This window comes from Strix uralensis, chromosome 7 (assembly GCF_047716275.1).
Source record: "Strix uralensis isolate ZFMK-TIS-50842 chromosome 7, bStrUra1, whole genome shotgun sequence".
In the NCBI taxonomy this organism is placed as follows: Eukaryota; Metazoa; Chordata; class Aves; order Strigiformes; family Strigidae; genus Strix; species Strix uralensis.
Genome location: NC_133978.1, coordinates 30427834 through 30446640, shown reverse-complemented (window position 1 = coordinate 30446640; position 18807 = coordinate 30427834). Strand labels below are relative to the sequence as shown.

Sequence of the window (18807 nt, the reverse complement as noted above, 5' to 3'; positions counted from 1 at the left end):
AGTCTCTTGAGAGAACTTGTTACTCATAATCAAATCAAGATTTGTCAGCGAAAAATATAACTCCTCAGTCCCAAATCCTTAGTTTGGTAGAGTTCTTCCATGTGTGAGAGAAAAAATGTTCTCAACCTTGTTTGATTATCACAGGAGTTCTAAAGATGGGGGTAAAATAGTAACTTGAATGTTCTAAAATTCGTAACTGAACAGATTCTTGACCACTTACATGACTCTGCTCCCTTCCTCCCCATAGAGTCTTGTCCTCCAGTTGTGAATAGAGAGAAGAGGTATATTCACCTGAATAAACCTTTTGGGACTGAGAGGCCCCAGTCTGATTGATGCATGGGTTGGTGTGGTTTTGTTTTCCTGATTCAGCTGACTTATTTTAAAAAATCATCCAGAGATGCTTTATAAATTAGTAGAGACTCCCAGGAGTTTCATCTTCTCTCCCATCATCCACTTCCCTCCATTAAAGATCTGCAGAAGTAGGCAGACATCCATATACCAGGTTCAAAATCTTGATTTGGGGCTTAGTAGCAGAAGTCTGCAGTGCTACACAGGACCCTGGAACATGTCAGTTTTCAATGGGCATTGGACTAAGAAGTTGATTTCTCTGTATGCATGTATAAAGGGCAACCCTTGAAAGGGTGAGGCAGTTACATAGTAGTTAACTGTGAATTTGTCTAGATCTGTGTCAGGAAGGTTTCACTGCTGTTTTCTGTGGTATGTTTAATGAGTAGCATACTGTGTTACCAGAGTTGACTTTCCACTCTTGCTATAAATGACTCCTTGGCCTCCTCTGGAGCACCCTGACTGGGCCCCAGCACTACAAGATACCAGAAACATGCGTCTTAATACAGTGGGAAACCATGATCATATTAGACTGTACCAGCAGAGAAGCAGTAAATCAGGTAGATTTGGTCCATTATATTAGGGAGCTGAGTTCAGAGGCTGTAATTAGGGGGTACCTTTCTCCTTTCCCTTCAGACCAGTGTGATGTCTTAAGTTTCCTGCAATATATGAAAAAGAGATGTAGGACAGAAGGACTATCTTAAAATCAGGATCTAATCCTAGTAACTGAATTTTATCCACTTAGTTTAGATCCTCATGTTAAGACATTCCTCCCACGCAGTGTTACCAGAAATGGACTCCTACCTCCCTGAGAATTCACATCCACCTATTTCAGAGTTTTAGCCAAGTTTCATCTCTGGAGCTTCCCACAGAGAGCTGTGGTGTTACTGCAGCAGGATAGAAGGCTTGGCTTGCTACTCTCCTTGAAGCTGTGGGGTATGTGGACATCATGGGGTTGAAGGCTATGGATAATCCTGCTCTAGGGTTGTAAATGATGGTGAGAGTAGAAGTGATTCCCCATGGCCTGGAAATCACACCACAACTCCCATTTACCTACTCATCTATTTCAGTGTTAGCAGCAACAGCCACCTGTTTTTCTGGGTCAGTGTTGTGAGGTGGCACAAGTAGGAGCTTTACTCACTGCACTGCTATTTTTTATCAGTTCTAGAGAAAACGTGACAAACTGAGTAAAGCATACCATAGGATGGATATGGCCCAGTGGCTGCCAGTTGAATTGCACAAAATTCTATCATTTCACCTAATTAGACAATGTGGGAAAGAATAGTGCAGAGATATAGCAGGGAAAATCTAATTAGATTATTGTCAAGGGAGATTTATGGGCCAGATATAAAGAAATGAAGTGCTGATTTATGCCTGTCTGGAATCTGGCCCTTTGTTTCTAAAACATGACAGGAGAATATGGCTAAGAGATGCTAAAGCTAGAAAGCAATCTTTAAATTATGTTTCAGAAATAGTAAAATAGGTAAAATTTCACATAATAGGGACTGAACTAAAGAAATCATAAGAATTCCATCCCACACTGAGCTCCCTGGGGTGGCAGATTCACTGACCTCTGCAAGCAAAAAAGGAACAGAGAGTATCTGCAAAATCCTCATGGAGTCAACATAGTAGTAAAAGAAAAAGGAGCCTGGAGGACTCAGCCTCTATTTTTGTCTCTGCCACATAACAACTCTGTGATCTTGGTCAAATCAATGAGGTCCCTGTGCTCTTGACTAATCAGTGGAGTTTATCTATGAAGCTGAGAACAAAAATTTTCCTCAACCCCTATTTCTAACTTGGCCTGCTGGTCTTGTACTTTTCCATAGGTCTTGAACAAATCAGTAGCATGCAGGGAAGGTTACTTAAAGGTTGATTATTAAGTACTTTTGTATCTTTGGACAAAAAGCTCCCTGTTCATTGCTACATGTTACTATTTTTATGAAGGGCAATTAGGATTTAGAGTGTTATAGAAGCATCAGTGGAACCAAAAAAATGATGCTACTGAGGACTCCATGAACGTCATTTGCTGTTGTTATTTTCATTCTGTCCTTTAAAACAAAAACAAAAATCTGCCATTCACTAAGTTGGAATAAGCTGTCAGTTTTTTAACATGAAGTGGCAGGATGTGTCCCAGAGGCAGTGGGGGAGCTGGTTTTGCATTGGCAAGATTTATGATAAGGGATTCGCATGAGTGCTGAGGCTAAAGGAAGATAAATCCCCAAAGGCAAATTCTACCAATAATTGAATTACAAAGCCATTATCATGTGCTGAACAGAGCAACTTTATAGCTCTATTGTGACAAGATAAAGCTTGTTAGAATATTTATGTTCATAGGACAACTTTGGCATAAGGATCTCTGAGAGTGTGTTCTCTCTTCTACCTGTCTGTTGCAGCTAATTAGTCTTTCTGTGTAATGCAGTATATGTGGAGATGGAGGTGTGCTCAAATTGGGGCTGGAAGGAAGGAATGCTGAAGGTCAGGAGACATCTCAGAATAAATAACATGTTAAGCACAAAGTCATCTGCAGAATGAAACTAGAGTCTAGTGTCTAGAAAAAGAATCAGGACAGGTTGTGGGAAGGAGAAGAGAGGGCACAGAGGCAAATGAACGTTTTTGATGATGAGGGGTCAGGCTGGATTTCCCAAGCGATGTGTCACTTTTCTGTTTGGTATTGCATTGAAGCCACTTCTAACCTATTCTGAGTCAGTGTTGATAAGCTCAAAGTGGCCAGAACTGTGTCGATCTCATTCCGCTCACCTTAGTAGAGTCATGCTGTTATCTGTCATTTATCTGCCATCCATTGCTGCATGAAGAAATCATGCCTGTTTCCCCCCAAAAGAAGGTGAAGGATGGTGGTAGGAGTCCTGATTCTGCACTTTTTCATTTCCTCCAGGATGTGGGAAGGCTGCATAACTTCTCTATCCCAATATAAAGAATGAACAACATTTGCACTAGTTCTGACTGTGAAAAGGGTATAGTAGTAGTATTTCTGTTCTTCCAGCCTTTCATTCTGGGCCAGGGTTCTGTAAAATAGCATTGTCTTCTATTGCTTATCTTGAAAGACCTTTGATCTTGGCTGCTGTGAGCATGTGTGATACAATGAATACATATGAAATGTTTGCATCAAGTTTCTTGTGCATTTAGTCCTAGATATGGTGTTACTGTGTCTGAAGTCAAGTATCCAAACTCAAAGGCACCCAAAGCTACTTTACAGAATGCACAAACCCTTGAGATGGAGCCTCTATTGTCTGGTGCTTCAAGTTCTTTGTTTATGAAAAATGGTAGTTTGAAATTAAGTACACCAAGTGGAAGCTTTTGCTATCTTCACAATGATGCCTTTTTGCAGTTCTGAGTGGTCTGACTGCCTTGCAAGCCTCATCAGTTCCCAGCATCCATAAACAATTGCTTTTGTCCCCAGAAGTGAAAAAAGATAGAAGAGGTGGAAACCCCAGGATAACAGGGTCTCTGTTGAATTTCCTTGGCTCAGAAGAGCTGACAAGCCAAGGAAGCCAAGGTTTTAGAAATGTTTCAGACAGAGGGATGGCAAGGGGTTGGTCACTACAGAAATATGCCAACTAGCATTTGCTGTGCAATGGGCAGTTCCAGGCTGCTTTTGTTTAGTTCAGCCTAGTTCTAAACCAGAGGATGATTTGGGGTCTTTTCCCTGTGCTGCTTCTCACGGTGGATGTAGAATCTGCATTCAGAGCAATTACTGCGCTGCAGTCAGTGATACCAATTTGTGAAGCTCTCAAGTGCAGATGACTACTTAGCAGGCTTGATGGTGATTAAAATTTTAGGAAGCAACTTTGTAATAGGACTATGGGGGTCCTACATTTTTCATAATGTGAGCATCTTCTGTGTAAAGTCAGTGGGGTCACTGCCTTGCACTCCCCTTTGCTTTTTTAAATCCTCATTTTCCCAAAAGGTTTTTTTAACTCTTTCTCTTATTTCAAAACATCCAGACAATTATACCAACAAAACACAGAAGGCTAATCGCAAAAATACAATAGGCACCGTTCAGCAGAAAGTGTTGCAAGCATATCCCTGCTGTACTGAAATTTCAGGAAGTATTACAGAAAGCCTGACATTAAAGGCATGGAGAAAGGGCATTCTGGCATTTTTACCATAAAGTGAAAACATAGACAGTGGCAATAAGGAAAGTTTGTGGATATATGAGTGATTGGTCTTTGAGAACAGATGCTGAAAGAGAAGAAAAGAATTGAGAAATATGAGAAGAAAGTGCTGCTGGCATAGCTAACAAAAGTTCTCAGACTAGGGAATGATACAATTTTGGACTGTTGTTTGTTTTTAGAGAAATTTCTGAGAGAAATCAGTAACTGAGGTGGTCCCAGAGTGTTGTTCATCTGTACCTCTGTTCTTTGCAGGGTGCTTGGTTTATAAGCTATTGAATACGTGGCACTTTTTCCTTGTTTAGGTTGTGAAGTGTACATTGACCAGGTTACATTAACCATGTGCACAAAATATAATGAAGTAGAGCAGGCAGTTGTATCAAGTTAGAAACACTGAGTTTGAGGCTTTGGTGTTATCTAGGTTAAATCCAGCATGTAGTTTCCTTCTTCCATGTGTGAAGCTTGTATTTATTGATCACTCTGGTATAAGAGCCTTAAAATCTGGTCATCAGTGAGGACTGGAATTTCTTTGTAATCCATGTCGGCTTGAGCTCAGAGGGCAACTGAGCACCACACAGCTGCTCACTCCCCCCAACCCTGAGAAGGTGGAAAGCAGAAGACCCAGGAACTTGATCTAAGGACAAGGAGGGATGATCTCATCCTTTAAGGCACAGGCAAAAGACAGACTCGTTAAGGTAAGAAAAAAAAGAACATAAATTTAATACAGACACTAACGACAACAACACTTAAGAGACAGAATAGGACTGTGAGAAGCTTTATCACGTCTTGAAAACACCTTCTCCCATCCCACCCTTCTTCCCGGGCTCAGCTTTGCTCCCGACATCTCTATCTTCTTCTCCCCAGCGGTGCAGGGGACAGGGAATGGAGGGTGTAGCCAGTCCTGCCACTTCTTCCACCTCAGGTGGGGGAACTCCTGGCATTCCTCCCCTGTTCCAGTGCGGTCCTCCTCTCACAGGAGACAGTCCTCCACAAACCAACTCCGACATGAGTCACTCCCACGGGTGTCTGGGTCACCCCTGCATGTTGCAGTCTTCCCAGCACCAAACTACAACAGCAAGGTCTTCTTCCCATGGGGTCCTGGCCTTCTTCAGGTGCAGTCACCTGGCTTGGCATGGGGCCCCCCACAGGCCACAAATCGGTATCAACTCCACCATAGATACCCGTAGGCGGCCCTGCCGTCTTACCACGGGATACACAGAGGAGTCTCTGCTCCGGTGCACCTCCCCCCTCTTCTCCTTTCTTCCACTGACCTTGGTGTTTGCACAGACGTTCTCCTCACAACTCCTCTCAGGTTTCCCTTCTTAAATACGTTATCATGGAGGTGCAGCTGATTGACTCGGCCTTGGTGCAAAGGTGGGTCCAACTTGGAGCCACGGGAGCTTCAAGAAGCTTCTCACAGGGGGCCACCACTGTAGCCCCCTCCCTTGCTACCAAAAAATCCCTGCCACTCACTCAAACCAGGACAATCAGTTAGGTTTATTAATTTTATTTCATACTGATGCCATGGGCTTAACATTGTTACTTAATTAATTCTCAGGCTTGTAGAAGTACATTGTCCTCCTCAGCTTTTAAGGATGTTTCTATTTTCCCCCAGTCAAATGAAAAACCCAAGAAAACCCACTAATACTGTAGCTGCATGATCAATAGATCTGGTTGACATACTAAAAATTTAAGATTTCTAATGTGTGTTCCACAGTTCCTAACACCCTGTTTCCAGTAGATGCTTTGAGAACTGATTGTCCTATGCACATAAAAGGATATGTCTGTCTTCCTACAGAGTGCATATTCTCAGGTGCAGTGCAACCAAGGGCATGGCATTTATCTCCTGTATATGCTCATTATGATCAGTATTGCATTTCTGAATATTTCCTAGGCTTTTACGCACCATATAGTAAATAATAAAGCTAAGGTAAACTATACAAAACATTACTCTCTCAGAGAGAAGGTGGCCCAGGACATCATCTTTCTCCTTTACTTACAATCCATAGTTTATCTGTAATTCATGTTTTTAAATGTAGGTAATAAATGTATTTCAAGTCTGTTGTGTTACTGCTTTGGGACCTTTATGTGATCACATGTGGGTGTCTGTAGTGTAAGTGTCCACACATCTTATATTCAATGGAAACAGCCCTTTCTAGGATAAAGTTTGTCTTGTCACAAAGTCATATCTAACACTGTTCATATGAGCCACAGTGCAAAACTGCCTGTTCCTCAGAGAGTTGAGTGTGATTTGCTCAGAGTTAAATATCTATAGTGTATAACTGGTAAGATGACTATTACTTGATGTGGCTTTTCAGGTGGTATGGAGGTATGTATAGAGAAATATTACAGGGCAACCTGTATACAGGGCTGTGGACAAAACAGCATGATACAAGAAAATGTGACATTAAAAAAGTTCTGGTCAGTAAGCTCTCAGCAGAATCCGGATGGGAGTGATATGTTTCTGGATGTCAGCTATGTACAACGAATATTGATTTGAGCAGATAAGTGTTTGTATTTTGCCAGTCCTTTGCAACTGATTGTTCATGATATCATTTAACATTATGGGCCTGACTTTGACCTTGTGTTGTCACAAGTAAATTAAGCCTTTTTTCTATCAAAGCAATGGAATGTGTATTTTCTAAGGCAGGAAGAAAGATCTAGCAGATAGGAAGACCTGGATATTGTTCTTGCCTCTACCTCAGATGTCCTGTTTGACTTTAGGAATTCACTTAGATTCTCTGGGCCGTAGTTTTCATCTTTGTTTTTTATCACAATTCTAATTCACAGGGGTTAGGAGATATCAAAAGAAAGGAAGCCCTTGAGTAGATGAATAATGTTTATCACCAGTCATGTTTCAGCCATCCTTGTTCTGTAAATCCTTGGGACAATTGATGGCTTAATTCTGCCTTGAGCTGAAGCTTCTGCAGTCTCAATACTAGCTGTTGCAGTGTGAGACTAAGTAATATACAGGTACTACAGCTGTAGCCTTCTAACTTTCAGGGCATGGGGAGTACAGATATTTATATGCTGCTCTTAAGATGTTTAAGAGTTTGATGTAAATTATGGCTTGTATCACAAGCGAAGACAACAGTGACAATCATGTCCCATCCATCAGTGAGATGTCTCATTTGAATCAGCTGCCTTTGCCTGAGAAGATGCAATAGAGGTGTTTCTTGGAGTCAGAATAGAACTGTGAGGAGGAAATGCACAAAGCACCTGATTCACAGGCTTTAACTAAGGCAACAAGTTCTTTGCTGGACGAATACCATTGTTGCATGTCTCTGAAGAGACAAAGTGTTCAAATCTGTGGAATATAATCCTTGTTTCTCTGGAGGGTTCACATCTCCATGGGGCTGTGTGAGGTCAGGAGGAGGAATGCACTGACAAAGCTGTACTGTGTCTTCTGCAATAGTCCAATTCCAGGTGTGCTTAAGGACTGCTTGAATAAACAAGAATTAAAAAGAGATATGCCAAATTACAAGCTTAGCCCTTCTGCAGTTTTGTAGAGCTATTTGTCACTGGCATCTATCTATCTTGAGCTGAACTTTTCACTAGAAGGCCCAGCATTTTGGCCCTAAATCTGCCGATGATAGCAGGTAAAGGAAAAATGCTCTAGGAAGGTACTCCCTTCCCAGCTGGGGTCAATTGTCTGGAAGCAGAGATTTTAAATGGAAGTTGAATGTTTAGGAGAAAAAGGCCTTGCCATAAATGTTATTAAAATTGGAGAAGAGGTGAAAGTAATGCTGGCTCGGAGTCTTTTCTAAAACTTCCAGTGCTCAGCAAAGGAGAACAAAAAAATCCCAACCTTTTCTAGCTAGAGAATTGTTACAGATTTTGTCAAGCCAAGCTAAGGATTAATCAGAACACAAATAATCTTGTTATTGTTAACATTTTTATAATGGTTATTAGTTAATGCGCATGATGATTAAGGGCTGGAGTTGCCTCTGATTGCAGTCAGTGGGAACTGAATTAAGGTCTAAATCACTGTTTGAACTTCACTTTAGATTTCCTGAAAAATAATGAGGCTTTGAACAGAATAACATCTAATTTGTCTATCACTGGAAATGAATGTTTCTCTTCCATCATGTGTTTATTAACTTGGATGTCAGGCAACTAAAAAGAAACTGGTTGTTTAACCCGTAGCCTTAATCTAAGATTATGACTTGGATGACAGGAGCAAGACCAGAAACAAGGCTGATTGTCAGAGATGCTGCTGGGTCTGCTGTACAATGGGATTGACACATACTTACAGTCAGTACTGCCATAGTTCAGACTGTCCATCAAACCACTGGCCATTTGAACTGTCCCAGGGAGTTGTTGAGGCCAGCAGTACCAGTCCAGGGTAACCTCAACAATGGAAGTAAAGCTGGAGTCCGTAAACCCCTTATTTGCAGTGCTCAATGTCTTTATGTTGTTGCTTGTTAATTCAGAGTGAGCAAACAGTCATTTTCTGAGTCAACCTGACATTTATTTTATTAATGGAACAGTTTTTATTAACAGAAGTGATAAAATGTCTCAGGATGAAATGGGTTTTTAAAATTTCTTAATTAATGAGGGAATATTGATCATTAAGAGTGTCAATTAAGCAAATGTGCATAAAATGTCCAATATAAAGGCACAGCTGTAATTACTATGCTGGAAAACACTATTATCTCATCAATTAAAGTCTTCTGTATCCCACCCAGAACTGAAATGCATCCTTCTGACCAAACCAGGAGACACATCAAAATGTCACAGACATGTCTCCAGGCAGAAGGAAGTGAAGGGGTCGGAAACAAAGAACTCATAAACACAGTGGCATTGATTTGATAAAATGATGGAATTTCTTTCAAATTTTCAAGATTATTTTAGGGAAAATGCCAAAATGCTTTCAAAATGATCAGTTCTTACTTGTCAGTATGAGTTTAGGTCCAGCTAACCAGGATCTCCTGTGGAATAAGTATCTCAGACATTCATGGTATCTGTTGTTTTTAATGCCTTTGTATTAATCTTTTACAGGTCTATGATGGGGTCTGGTAGAGAGCCTGATCTTGTGCACCTAGAGGCAAAGACAGTGGATGGTCGTAAGTACATCAGCTTCCAAATACTGTGGTGTCCTGGACTGCCCTCGTATTCTTTTAACCACACAATATCATGTGTGGTTAAAAGAATATGAGAAATCTGTCAGGAAATCTGACTTCTCTTTAGTTATTCACTCACTTAATATGAGGGGTTTGACTGTTCGAAGGGAGGTCTGTCAGAAGAGAAGTCTTTCCAGCAAGGCAAAAAGTTGGGATTAACAGACTTTGGAAGGAGCCAAGAGCATGGTAAAGAAGAATAGGTGATAAGTAGTATTTGGAGTTAGTATACACAGCACTTTTCTTCCTATGTGATTTTTGTTCATGGGAACAAGGCATTGGAGAGAAGTTCCTGGGTCACAGAGTCTAGCTGCTGTTGTTTCACACAGTACATAATATCACCTTGTTTGTAGCTTTACAGTTTTAACAGACCAAGGATACTCTGCCTTAGGTACTACCTTTGAAAATGCCTCATTTCTCTCACGTTAGAAACCTTCTAATGACCAGCCCAAGTGTATCCTTCACTGCTATTGCTTGTCCTGTCATTGTCCTTCACTTTCATCAGCTCCTCTCCCTCCCTGCTTTGCCTCTTGAGGTTCTTTTCTCCATTTCAGGAGCCTCCTTTACCTGCAACTCCAAAATATTCTCCTAATTGGCTGTAAATTCTCTCAGGCACCCTAAGCCACCCGCTGGCCTTTTCTCCTCCCACCCATGCTTCCTCAAGGTTTATCTTTGAGCTCCCCTACCTTTGCAAGTCTTCCTCCATGGATTTCTTTTCCAGAACACTGGATTGCCTCAGGCAGGCATGACACCGAAAGCCTGGCTGCCATAGATCTCGTCATTGTAATTCCATATTGCTTCCTCTGTAAATAGCAGCTTTGCTGCAACATAACAAGCAGATTTTTACATTTGCAATATTTAAGTATTAATGATGCACTCAAGTAATTCCTTTAAAAATGAATAAAATTTTCCCCAGAATTGTACCCACAAATGCAGTGGTGTTACTTAAAATGTGTAGCTTTTTTGTTGGAAATTTGAAAACTGTCTGAAAAGGTAACTGTAAGGTAATCAGTTTTTTAACTCACTGAAATTTAGCATGAAAGAGAATTTTTTGGAAGATGAATTTTGAAAAGAAACAGTTGCGATAGAAACCATAAAACTTTAAAGGTCTTTCCATTTCAAGATATGCAAGATTAGTAAAAATGAAAGAAAGTATTATCTCTATTTCTTATCATTTCTGATCTCAGATTATTATTTCTCCTCTCAGTTTCACTTACCTGAACATGGCAGCAGGGCTGGGAACATGAAGCTTTCTATCTCTTAGGACATGCTAAATGAGAATGAAATATTTTAACAGGACAGTGACTATTTCAGCACAAAATATTACTGTTATAAGGCATTAAGAATTTGAGGTCATTAAGATGAAGTACTGTAATTGATGTTTAAGGAACTATATTCTGGTGATGCTTTTGAGGGATGTTCAACTCACAGTGGGCAGAGAAAGTGCCATGCTCCAAATGCCTTGAATGGTCTTGTTTGAGTTCTTAGGCTGCAATAAGAACATTTTGCACAGCTATAGCACATTTCTGCAAAAGACTCCTTGAGTGCTTTATTACAGCTCTTAAGGTAAAAACCAAAAAACAGGTAGATTAAACTGGCTTCACTGAGGAGTCAGGCATATTGGTAAAGAATTGTAGAATAACAAATTATTGCTTATCAGCTGAGCTCTAGTAACTGATTCTGCACACTTATATTTACTTAGTTATGAGGCAGCACGAGTTAAGTTTTTCTGTTTAGGCAGTGACAGAACTACTGATGTAAGTATAGCAGTGGTGTCAAACCTTACCCCTCTCACAAAACAGTCTTCAGATGAATCTTCTGCTCATGAATCAGGAGGTCCCCAGCTCAGCTCATTGGCAATATAAGAAAACGTGTTGGATTTTCAGTAAGTGCGTGCTGTTTTGCCCATTATTCCAGGAAGCGTTGGTCTCTGGCAGAGGGCTATGGTAGGTAGCTGAAAGCAGTAACCTTGGAACATATCACAGCATTTTTTGCCAGAAGATATTTGGTAGCACCGCAAGTCACAGGATTTTGAGACTGAGACTAAGAGTGTGCACATGGTCCATTCCTCTAGTTACCATGGCCAACTTGGTATATTCAGGTGTCTTGGCTACTAGAGATTTCTTCTAAGTACTAAATCAGTCTCCTTTTCCCGGATGAAGTAACCATGACCCTCCAATGGACAAACAAACCTTTCTCCTTTGGAATGAAGCATGTGTGTTGCTGCCAGTGGGGTGATGGAGTGTGCTAAAGTGAGATAGATACATTTTCTTCAAGTTGAGGGTAATTTGGAAATAATTTTTCTTGGGTATTTTGTGTTTGTTTGGTTTTTTTTTTAAATGTTCTTTCATTTACTTATTTATACTTTGTTTGCAATACCTCTTTTGAGAGTTAACCAAGTGTAAAAATTCAATAAAGGGATTAAATTTGAGAAGGTAGACTTGCCAAAACAAGACAAGGAGAAAGAAGGAAAGAAAGGAGAGTGGTGTGGAAACAACCACAAAATCTGTACAATAAAATAAAAGATCCTGAAGTGGAAATATAAGGACTAAGCAAAAACCTGCTGAACTTAGTACAAATAAGAAAAAAACCACTTCATTCTTGTGCTGGTATCTTTTCCAGCAGAAGCTGAGTAGTACAACTGCAGATTTAGGTGAGAAGAAGTAGAAATGTCAGCAGAGTACGGTGTTAGCCCATCTTCCTGGCAGCGTTGTTTGAGAATGTCTGTCAGCAACAAACTTAGTACTGGGCTTTCCCTAGTAGAACACCAATAACTCTCTATCTCTGCTCCCTGATTATGGTCTGTCTGTGCATTTTATTTATTGTGTTTATATACATAATGTAAAAGGTTTACAAGGACCAAAATAGGAGTCTCTTAGCAGGCATAAATCAGTATAACTTCAGTGGTATGTTGATTTACACCCGCTGACGATCTGGCTAGCAGTGTTGTACCTGAGTGCACATTATCCCTACTGTTTTTTTTTTCCTCGGGATACAGAAAAATCTGGACTTCTTCTGAACACACTGTCTCATCAAACTAGGATGCAGGTAGGGATGAACACACTGAGTACAGACTGCAATTTAGTTGTATTGATGGAGACAGATTTGCAGGGCTAATCATTACCATTTATGTTTTTAATCCTGTTGTGTAAATTTTGGAGAGCACCAGGCAAATTTTCAGCTTGTCAAATGTGATGGTTTTGTTTATTTTTTTAACGGCTTCAGGCCCCATCTGAGTCAAGCTGAGACTGAGAGCACAGTGGTAAAACTGATTTTTCTGGTTGGAAGAAGTTCATATGAACCTTATCTCACATTTCCATTTGTACGTTTGTGTGTCCCTGGTGTTCCACTTTGATTTTGGAACAGGATCAAAGATGAGCCAACAAAGTCAACAGGAATTATAATTTTTTTTTGCCTGGTTTCAGGTCAACACCCCAGTAAGACAATTAATCCCCTACAGTTCTTAACCACATGATAAGCTTCTCTTTGTTACATTCACCACTACAGACAGCAGGCAGAATGACTGGTGGAAGTTAAATCTAGGTTTGCTCAAATGCAGCTTGAAGTGCTCTCAGAAGGTGTATAAACTTGAAGACATGTGCGGTTTAGGTTTGTAAAGAATATACAAGTCCTGAAAGATCCTTAATTAATGGGCTTATCTGATTTGAGCTAGTGAGGGTTATCCCAGTAAAGTCTGATTCAAGCTAATTGATGTGGGAGGTATTTTTTATTCAGATGATGCCTACTGAGGAATCCAGACTGTTGGTGAGACTTAGAAAGATGGATTCCTACAAGGCATTTGGAGACTAACTGGGTACCCATTGGCCCTCCAGAGAATGGCAAGGCTGACTCAGAGGCTAAGTGACAGTTTCTATAGAGGCAAGTCAAGAAAACCAACTGTTACATTTATGAGATAGGCATTTGCTTATGTAGATAGATGCCAAATGATTTTGAGTAAAGTTTTTAATTTATGGTTGGGTTTTTTTTGGTAAGTGTGGATGAAAGAAGCTAAGAGGTTTGCTAATGTCCTGGCAAAAATTTAGAGAGCTGCTGATATTTAAAAAGTACTCTTGTTTCCTTTACTTTTCTTCTGCTGTCCTGATTTACACAACAGCTTTTCTTACTGAAAGGTAATTTAGATGCTGCTGTGATTGCAGATAGGACTAAAGCCTCACCTGGGGTCATCAGGCATGCTCTGCTTGCTGATCAACAGGGACTGAGCATCTGGCCAATAGTGTCTGAATCACAAAGTTGTGCTAGGACTTTAATTTCTGTTTTCACAGAACTTTGCTAGGAAGAATAAAATAATCATTGCTGTGGAAAAATGAGTAGGCAACCTAGCCTGATAATCTTTTGCTACCATAGCTAGAGTGGTGAATTATTTCCTATAGTGCCTTAAACCTGTGCAGTGATTTCTTTTCCTGATCATGATTAGTATTTGTCCTGGAGAATGACATCTGTTGTTTTCTCCAATTATATCCTTATGCCAGAAATGGCAGAGGATATACTTCACAATGTAAAGAAAGATTCCTGACTCTGACATGCAATGAAGAAAGAGTAGCAGCTGGATAAAAATAGATTTGTGAGTAGTTAGTAGATGTGGTGGCTTCATTTCACTGATCTTCATTACTGGTTAATTGCATTGCTCATAAACATTTCACAAATCAATGTTCAGACCAGATGGAAATGGATAAAGAACAGTCATTTTGTGTGTTTCTCAAATAAGGAGTAGAAAGAGAATGGGAGTAGAATAAGGAGTAGAAGAGTATGGGAGAATGTTTAATGAAATTGTGGAACTCATTGCCATAAGGAGGTTGTGGATGCTGAAGGTGTACCTAGACTACCAACGCATGTGGACAAATTCTTATAACCTTTTCTAGGCTTTTGTTATTAGTCACTGTTGGAGAGGGGCTACAGACCTGGGTCTTTCAGTGAAGTATGTTGCTACCATATTCTTACAGTTCATTAGTTACAGGATGCCAGTCATCCTTCAAAAGCAGAAGCCATCCCTAATGTCTAAGCTGCTGATTTGTCCTTAGTGGATTTATTTGTAGAGAGAAGGACACATTTCTCAAAGAATTAAAGGCAAGAAAAGTAAAAATGATACATTTGCAGTGAGTACAGTGAATATTTTCTCTGACTGTCCTTGTGATCAAATAAGGTTTTCGAAAGATATACATGCAAGCTTAGACTAGAAAGCAGTGGGTATTAGGGTTTGATATGTCATCAAAAATAACATTCAAAGTATCCTGAAGAAAGTCCTACTCTGCTTTAGGAAGGGATTTGAAACTTTCCTGCGTACTTTTGCAGAGGCTCACTAACCTCCAGTAAGCACCAACGACCTTCCATCTCCACCAACTGAAGCAAGAGATGTCTCTGGGACAGGCTGGATGCATTTGCCTTGAGAACATATTAGCATGGATCTCGAGCTAAACAAAAAAGACTAAAATATTTAATGACACAGGGTCCCCCTGGCTCTTAACTTTTGCTAAGTGTTAACATTTGCAGTTCTTTTACCACTGAAACAGATTAATTTTGCCAGAGGATTCCTTTACAAGATGTCTCCTCTGTCCTTGTATTCTGTGATTTTTTTATGATTCCTCTTTAGAAAGAGTAGCCATTCCCTGAGAAGAATCCTACTCTAGGTGTCCAAACCTGTCAAAATCAAAGTGTCTGGTGGTGTAAGAGCTGGGAGTTTTTATGTTCTTTTCTCCAGGCATAGCGTGACTTTGTTGTTGTATATTAAAAACAGCAGCTGTTGTTGGAGGTGTGGGTTCTGGAAATGAAAAGCATAATGTCCTAATTACCTATGGCAGGGAAAACAGCTGTGTGGGAAAACTAATGAAATTAATTCCAGAGCTTAGCAACTGAATACATTAATTGACATTAATTAATGCTAAGTTACAAAGCTCTGCCAATGGAATCACATAAAATGTCCATGAGAATCAAATGCCAAAACAAAATCCTTGAGTTAATGTGAGCACAGCAAAACTCCCCTTAGCAAAAAAGAGGGATCCAGGCACTGCAAGAAGCCTGCTTCTCCTTTCTGTCTCTCATAGCACAGGGAGATTTTCTTGGTGTGCACATCTCAGGGTTTGTCTGTTTGGGCGATTAGCTTAAGCAATTTTGGTGCTCTGCCCTTTAGTAGTTATTACTGGCATTTTAGAATTGAAGCCGTGGAGAATTGCACTGTAAAAGTTCACAGGAATTGCCTTAGTAAATCTTCATCAATGGTACAATCACTGCTGCACAGACTCCTGCGATCACAGCAGAAATAGACATAAGTCCCCATACCTCCATTAAAACAGGATTGAAAAAAACTTCAGTCACCTCTAATGGATGTCAACCTGGCCTGCTCTTTAAAATCTCTTGTGGAGGAGATTTCTTAATTTTCTTTGCTGGCTGGTCCCAGCAGCACCCATCCTTTTACCTCCCTGTGCTCTCAGGATAAATAATCCGTTTGCATGGGATATAAGACAGCACTGCAGTCTCCTCTTAGTGTCTCCCAGATGGCCTGTGTGCCTCTGGAAGTAAAAGGAAATAGTGGTGATGGGGAAAAAAAAAAAAAGAAAACAAGGTGGGAAACAGAGGTCTGATCCTGCACAGCTCTACACTGGGTGATCCTATATAGCTCTACACTGGGTGATTCAATCCCATGTATGAAAAGCCACCCAGTCTTGCCAACAGCATGGGGGGGGGTGGGGTTGGGGGGGCAGGCAGCCGTTTGAACTGATGCTGCTTTGTTTAAGCTCAGAATTGCCAGCCATTTCACTCAGGAACCTTCTTGAGACAGAATGAGACCCCAGCTGGAGTACTGCATCCAGCTTTGGAGCCCTCAGCACAGGAAAGACATGGACCCGTAAGAGCGGGTCCAGAGGAGGGCCACAAAAATGATCAGAAGGCTGGAACACCTCTCCTATGAGGAAAGGCTGAGAGAGTTGGGGTTGTTCAGCCTGGAGAAGAGAAGGCTCCAGGGAGACATTACTGTGGCCTTCTAATACTTAAAGTGGGCTCATAAGAAAGATGGGGACAAACTTTTTAGCAGGGCATGTTGCGCTGCTCTAAAAGAGAGTAGATTTAGACCAGATATAGGGAGGAAATTTTTTATAATGAGGGTGATGAAACACTGGAACAGGTTGCCCAGAGAGGTGGTAGATGCCCCATCCCCAGAAATATTCAAGGTCAGGCTGGACAGGGCTCTGAGCAACCTGATCTAGTTGAAGATGTCCCTGCTCATGGCAGGGGGGTTGGACTAGATGACCTTTAAATGTCCCTTCCAAGCCAAACCATTCTATGACTCTATGAATGTGGGGGCATGTGTGGGGGGCTGTCCTTCATGATACAATGGATTGAATTAAACAGGAGGAGTGGGAAGTGATTGTGTTGCAGATGAAGGGATGCATCCCTGTCCTCTGTCTTAGGACAAGGAGGGGAAATGCTGCACCACACAGTACTATTGGGTGGTGGAAGAGGCTCTGGCTCCCTTGTCCCCTCCTTCCTGGGAGCAGAGGGACAGAGGGCTGAACAGCTCTGAAAGGGAACTTTCCTGAGCTCACTGGAATGAGCGGACTGGGAGTTACGTCGTTCCCTGCCCTCTCGTGGCTAATGTGGAAAAAATCATGTTCCTCTGAAGGGAAATGCATTTCAATCATGCTGTCCGGGTTGTATTAATTAATGCTTTGCAGTGAACTGCGAAAGCATAAAATGTTATAAACTGCAGTAACTAATAATACTTAACACTTTATATATTCCAAGGACTCTGAAAATGCCGGGGTCCCTCATCAAACTTCAGTGCAGGTTCGTTACCCTGCATGTCTGTTTCAAGCAGAAGTCAACAGCACTTAGAAGTAAGGAAAGAAATGTGAAATGATAGATTTTAATTAAAACCAAGATTAAATATGAGATGGTAAAATCCAGCCATTTCTATTTCAGTGTAAAATGCTACTTCTCTGATCAGAACATGTTAATTATATCAAAGAAGGGGCTGTGCTTCTCCAACAAGGAAAAAGATTAGAAGTAGTTCTAACGTTAAATGCCATGTAGTGATTCTGTCACATAAGTGCTAATGCTAAAATGCCAAAATCCTTATTCCTGTATATCAGCTTTGTCATTAAACAAGGTGCAACTTCTTAATTGATCTGAAAGAGCCCAAATTGAATACTGAGAATATGGTTCTGTATTCTAGGATAAATTACCACCATGAAGAAATTAAAATTGTTTTTCTTCAGATGATGTATTATGAGATAAGCACCATGCAGTGCTTCATAATAGGAAATGAGGACATCCCATACAGTGACAGTGGATGAGATGGCTCTAGGTCTGGATTTAGGCCTTTTACTTTGAAACATATGACTGAAACTACTTAAGGCCTCTAGTTTCAAAAGAGTGTGGAATGATCACCCAGGTTTGCCAGAGTGCATCTACCTACACTGTCAACAGAGAAGTAAGTAAAACCCCTGAACAGGAGGTGGTCTGAATTACTTGCTGAGGTGATCAGGATTACTCTGCAGAGCGTAAGTGCTGTAGGAAATACAGAGTTTCACCGTGGAAGGGGTTCTCAGTGGTGACACTATGGGGCAGGTGGCCTCTGAAAGTGTCCTTCTTCTTGTGTATGCTCTGGACCTTGGTCGTGTTCTAAACAATTTCAGCATGTGACCATGGAGAAGCTGTCATGCTCTACAGCAAATCCCACACCATGGGGATGACAGGGAAACTGTAGAGACTCAGCACAGAGAGTATCTGTCCTGCAGCATAGACACAACTCTTCAGACCTATAGTTACTCTGGGAGTCACAGGACTTGGGCTGTTTGTTGCCTCTGTAAATCTTTGTTGTTCCCTCACTCTGTTCCTTGCTTTAAGCTTAAGCTTGGGTAGCATCCACGTAAACTCAGCAGGGCAAGTAATGGTGCTGAATGATATGTCCTTGACTAGGTTTCTGTCAGACCTGAGCCCCAAGCATTACATTGTGCCACCTTCAAATGCTGCCTCTGGTCTACTTCCCAAAGAGTGGCACGGCGTAATCGGAACAGCTATGCTGGGCTCTCTCTTGGTATAAAGGAACAATGGATAAGTCTGCTGTCTGCTGTAGGTTGGAATGAAAGAAATAATGGGAGGATGAAGCAGGTGAAGAAGGAAAGTACTTAAAGGAAGAAAGTAATCAAGGGTAGATTTACAAGAGGTGTAAGGGAAAGAAGTGTTGTGTTGCATTGAAT

General features: G+C 40.9%; 1 protein-coding gene across 1 annotated transcript in view; it reads left to right on the top strand.

The window, feature by feature from the left end:
- The window catches only part of LOC141946071 (VPS10 domain-containing receptor SorCS1-like), a 296692-nt gene that overhangs the window by 201296 nt on the left and 76589 nt on the right, over nucleotides 1–18807 (top strand). The window contains exon 6 of the mRNA XM_074875239.1: nucleotides 9477–9541. Coding sequence (XP_074731340.1) covers nucleotides 9477–9541 — 65 coding nt within the window. The remainder of the gene's footprint in view (nucleotides 1–9476; nucleotides 9542–18807) is intronic.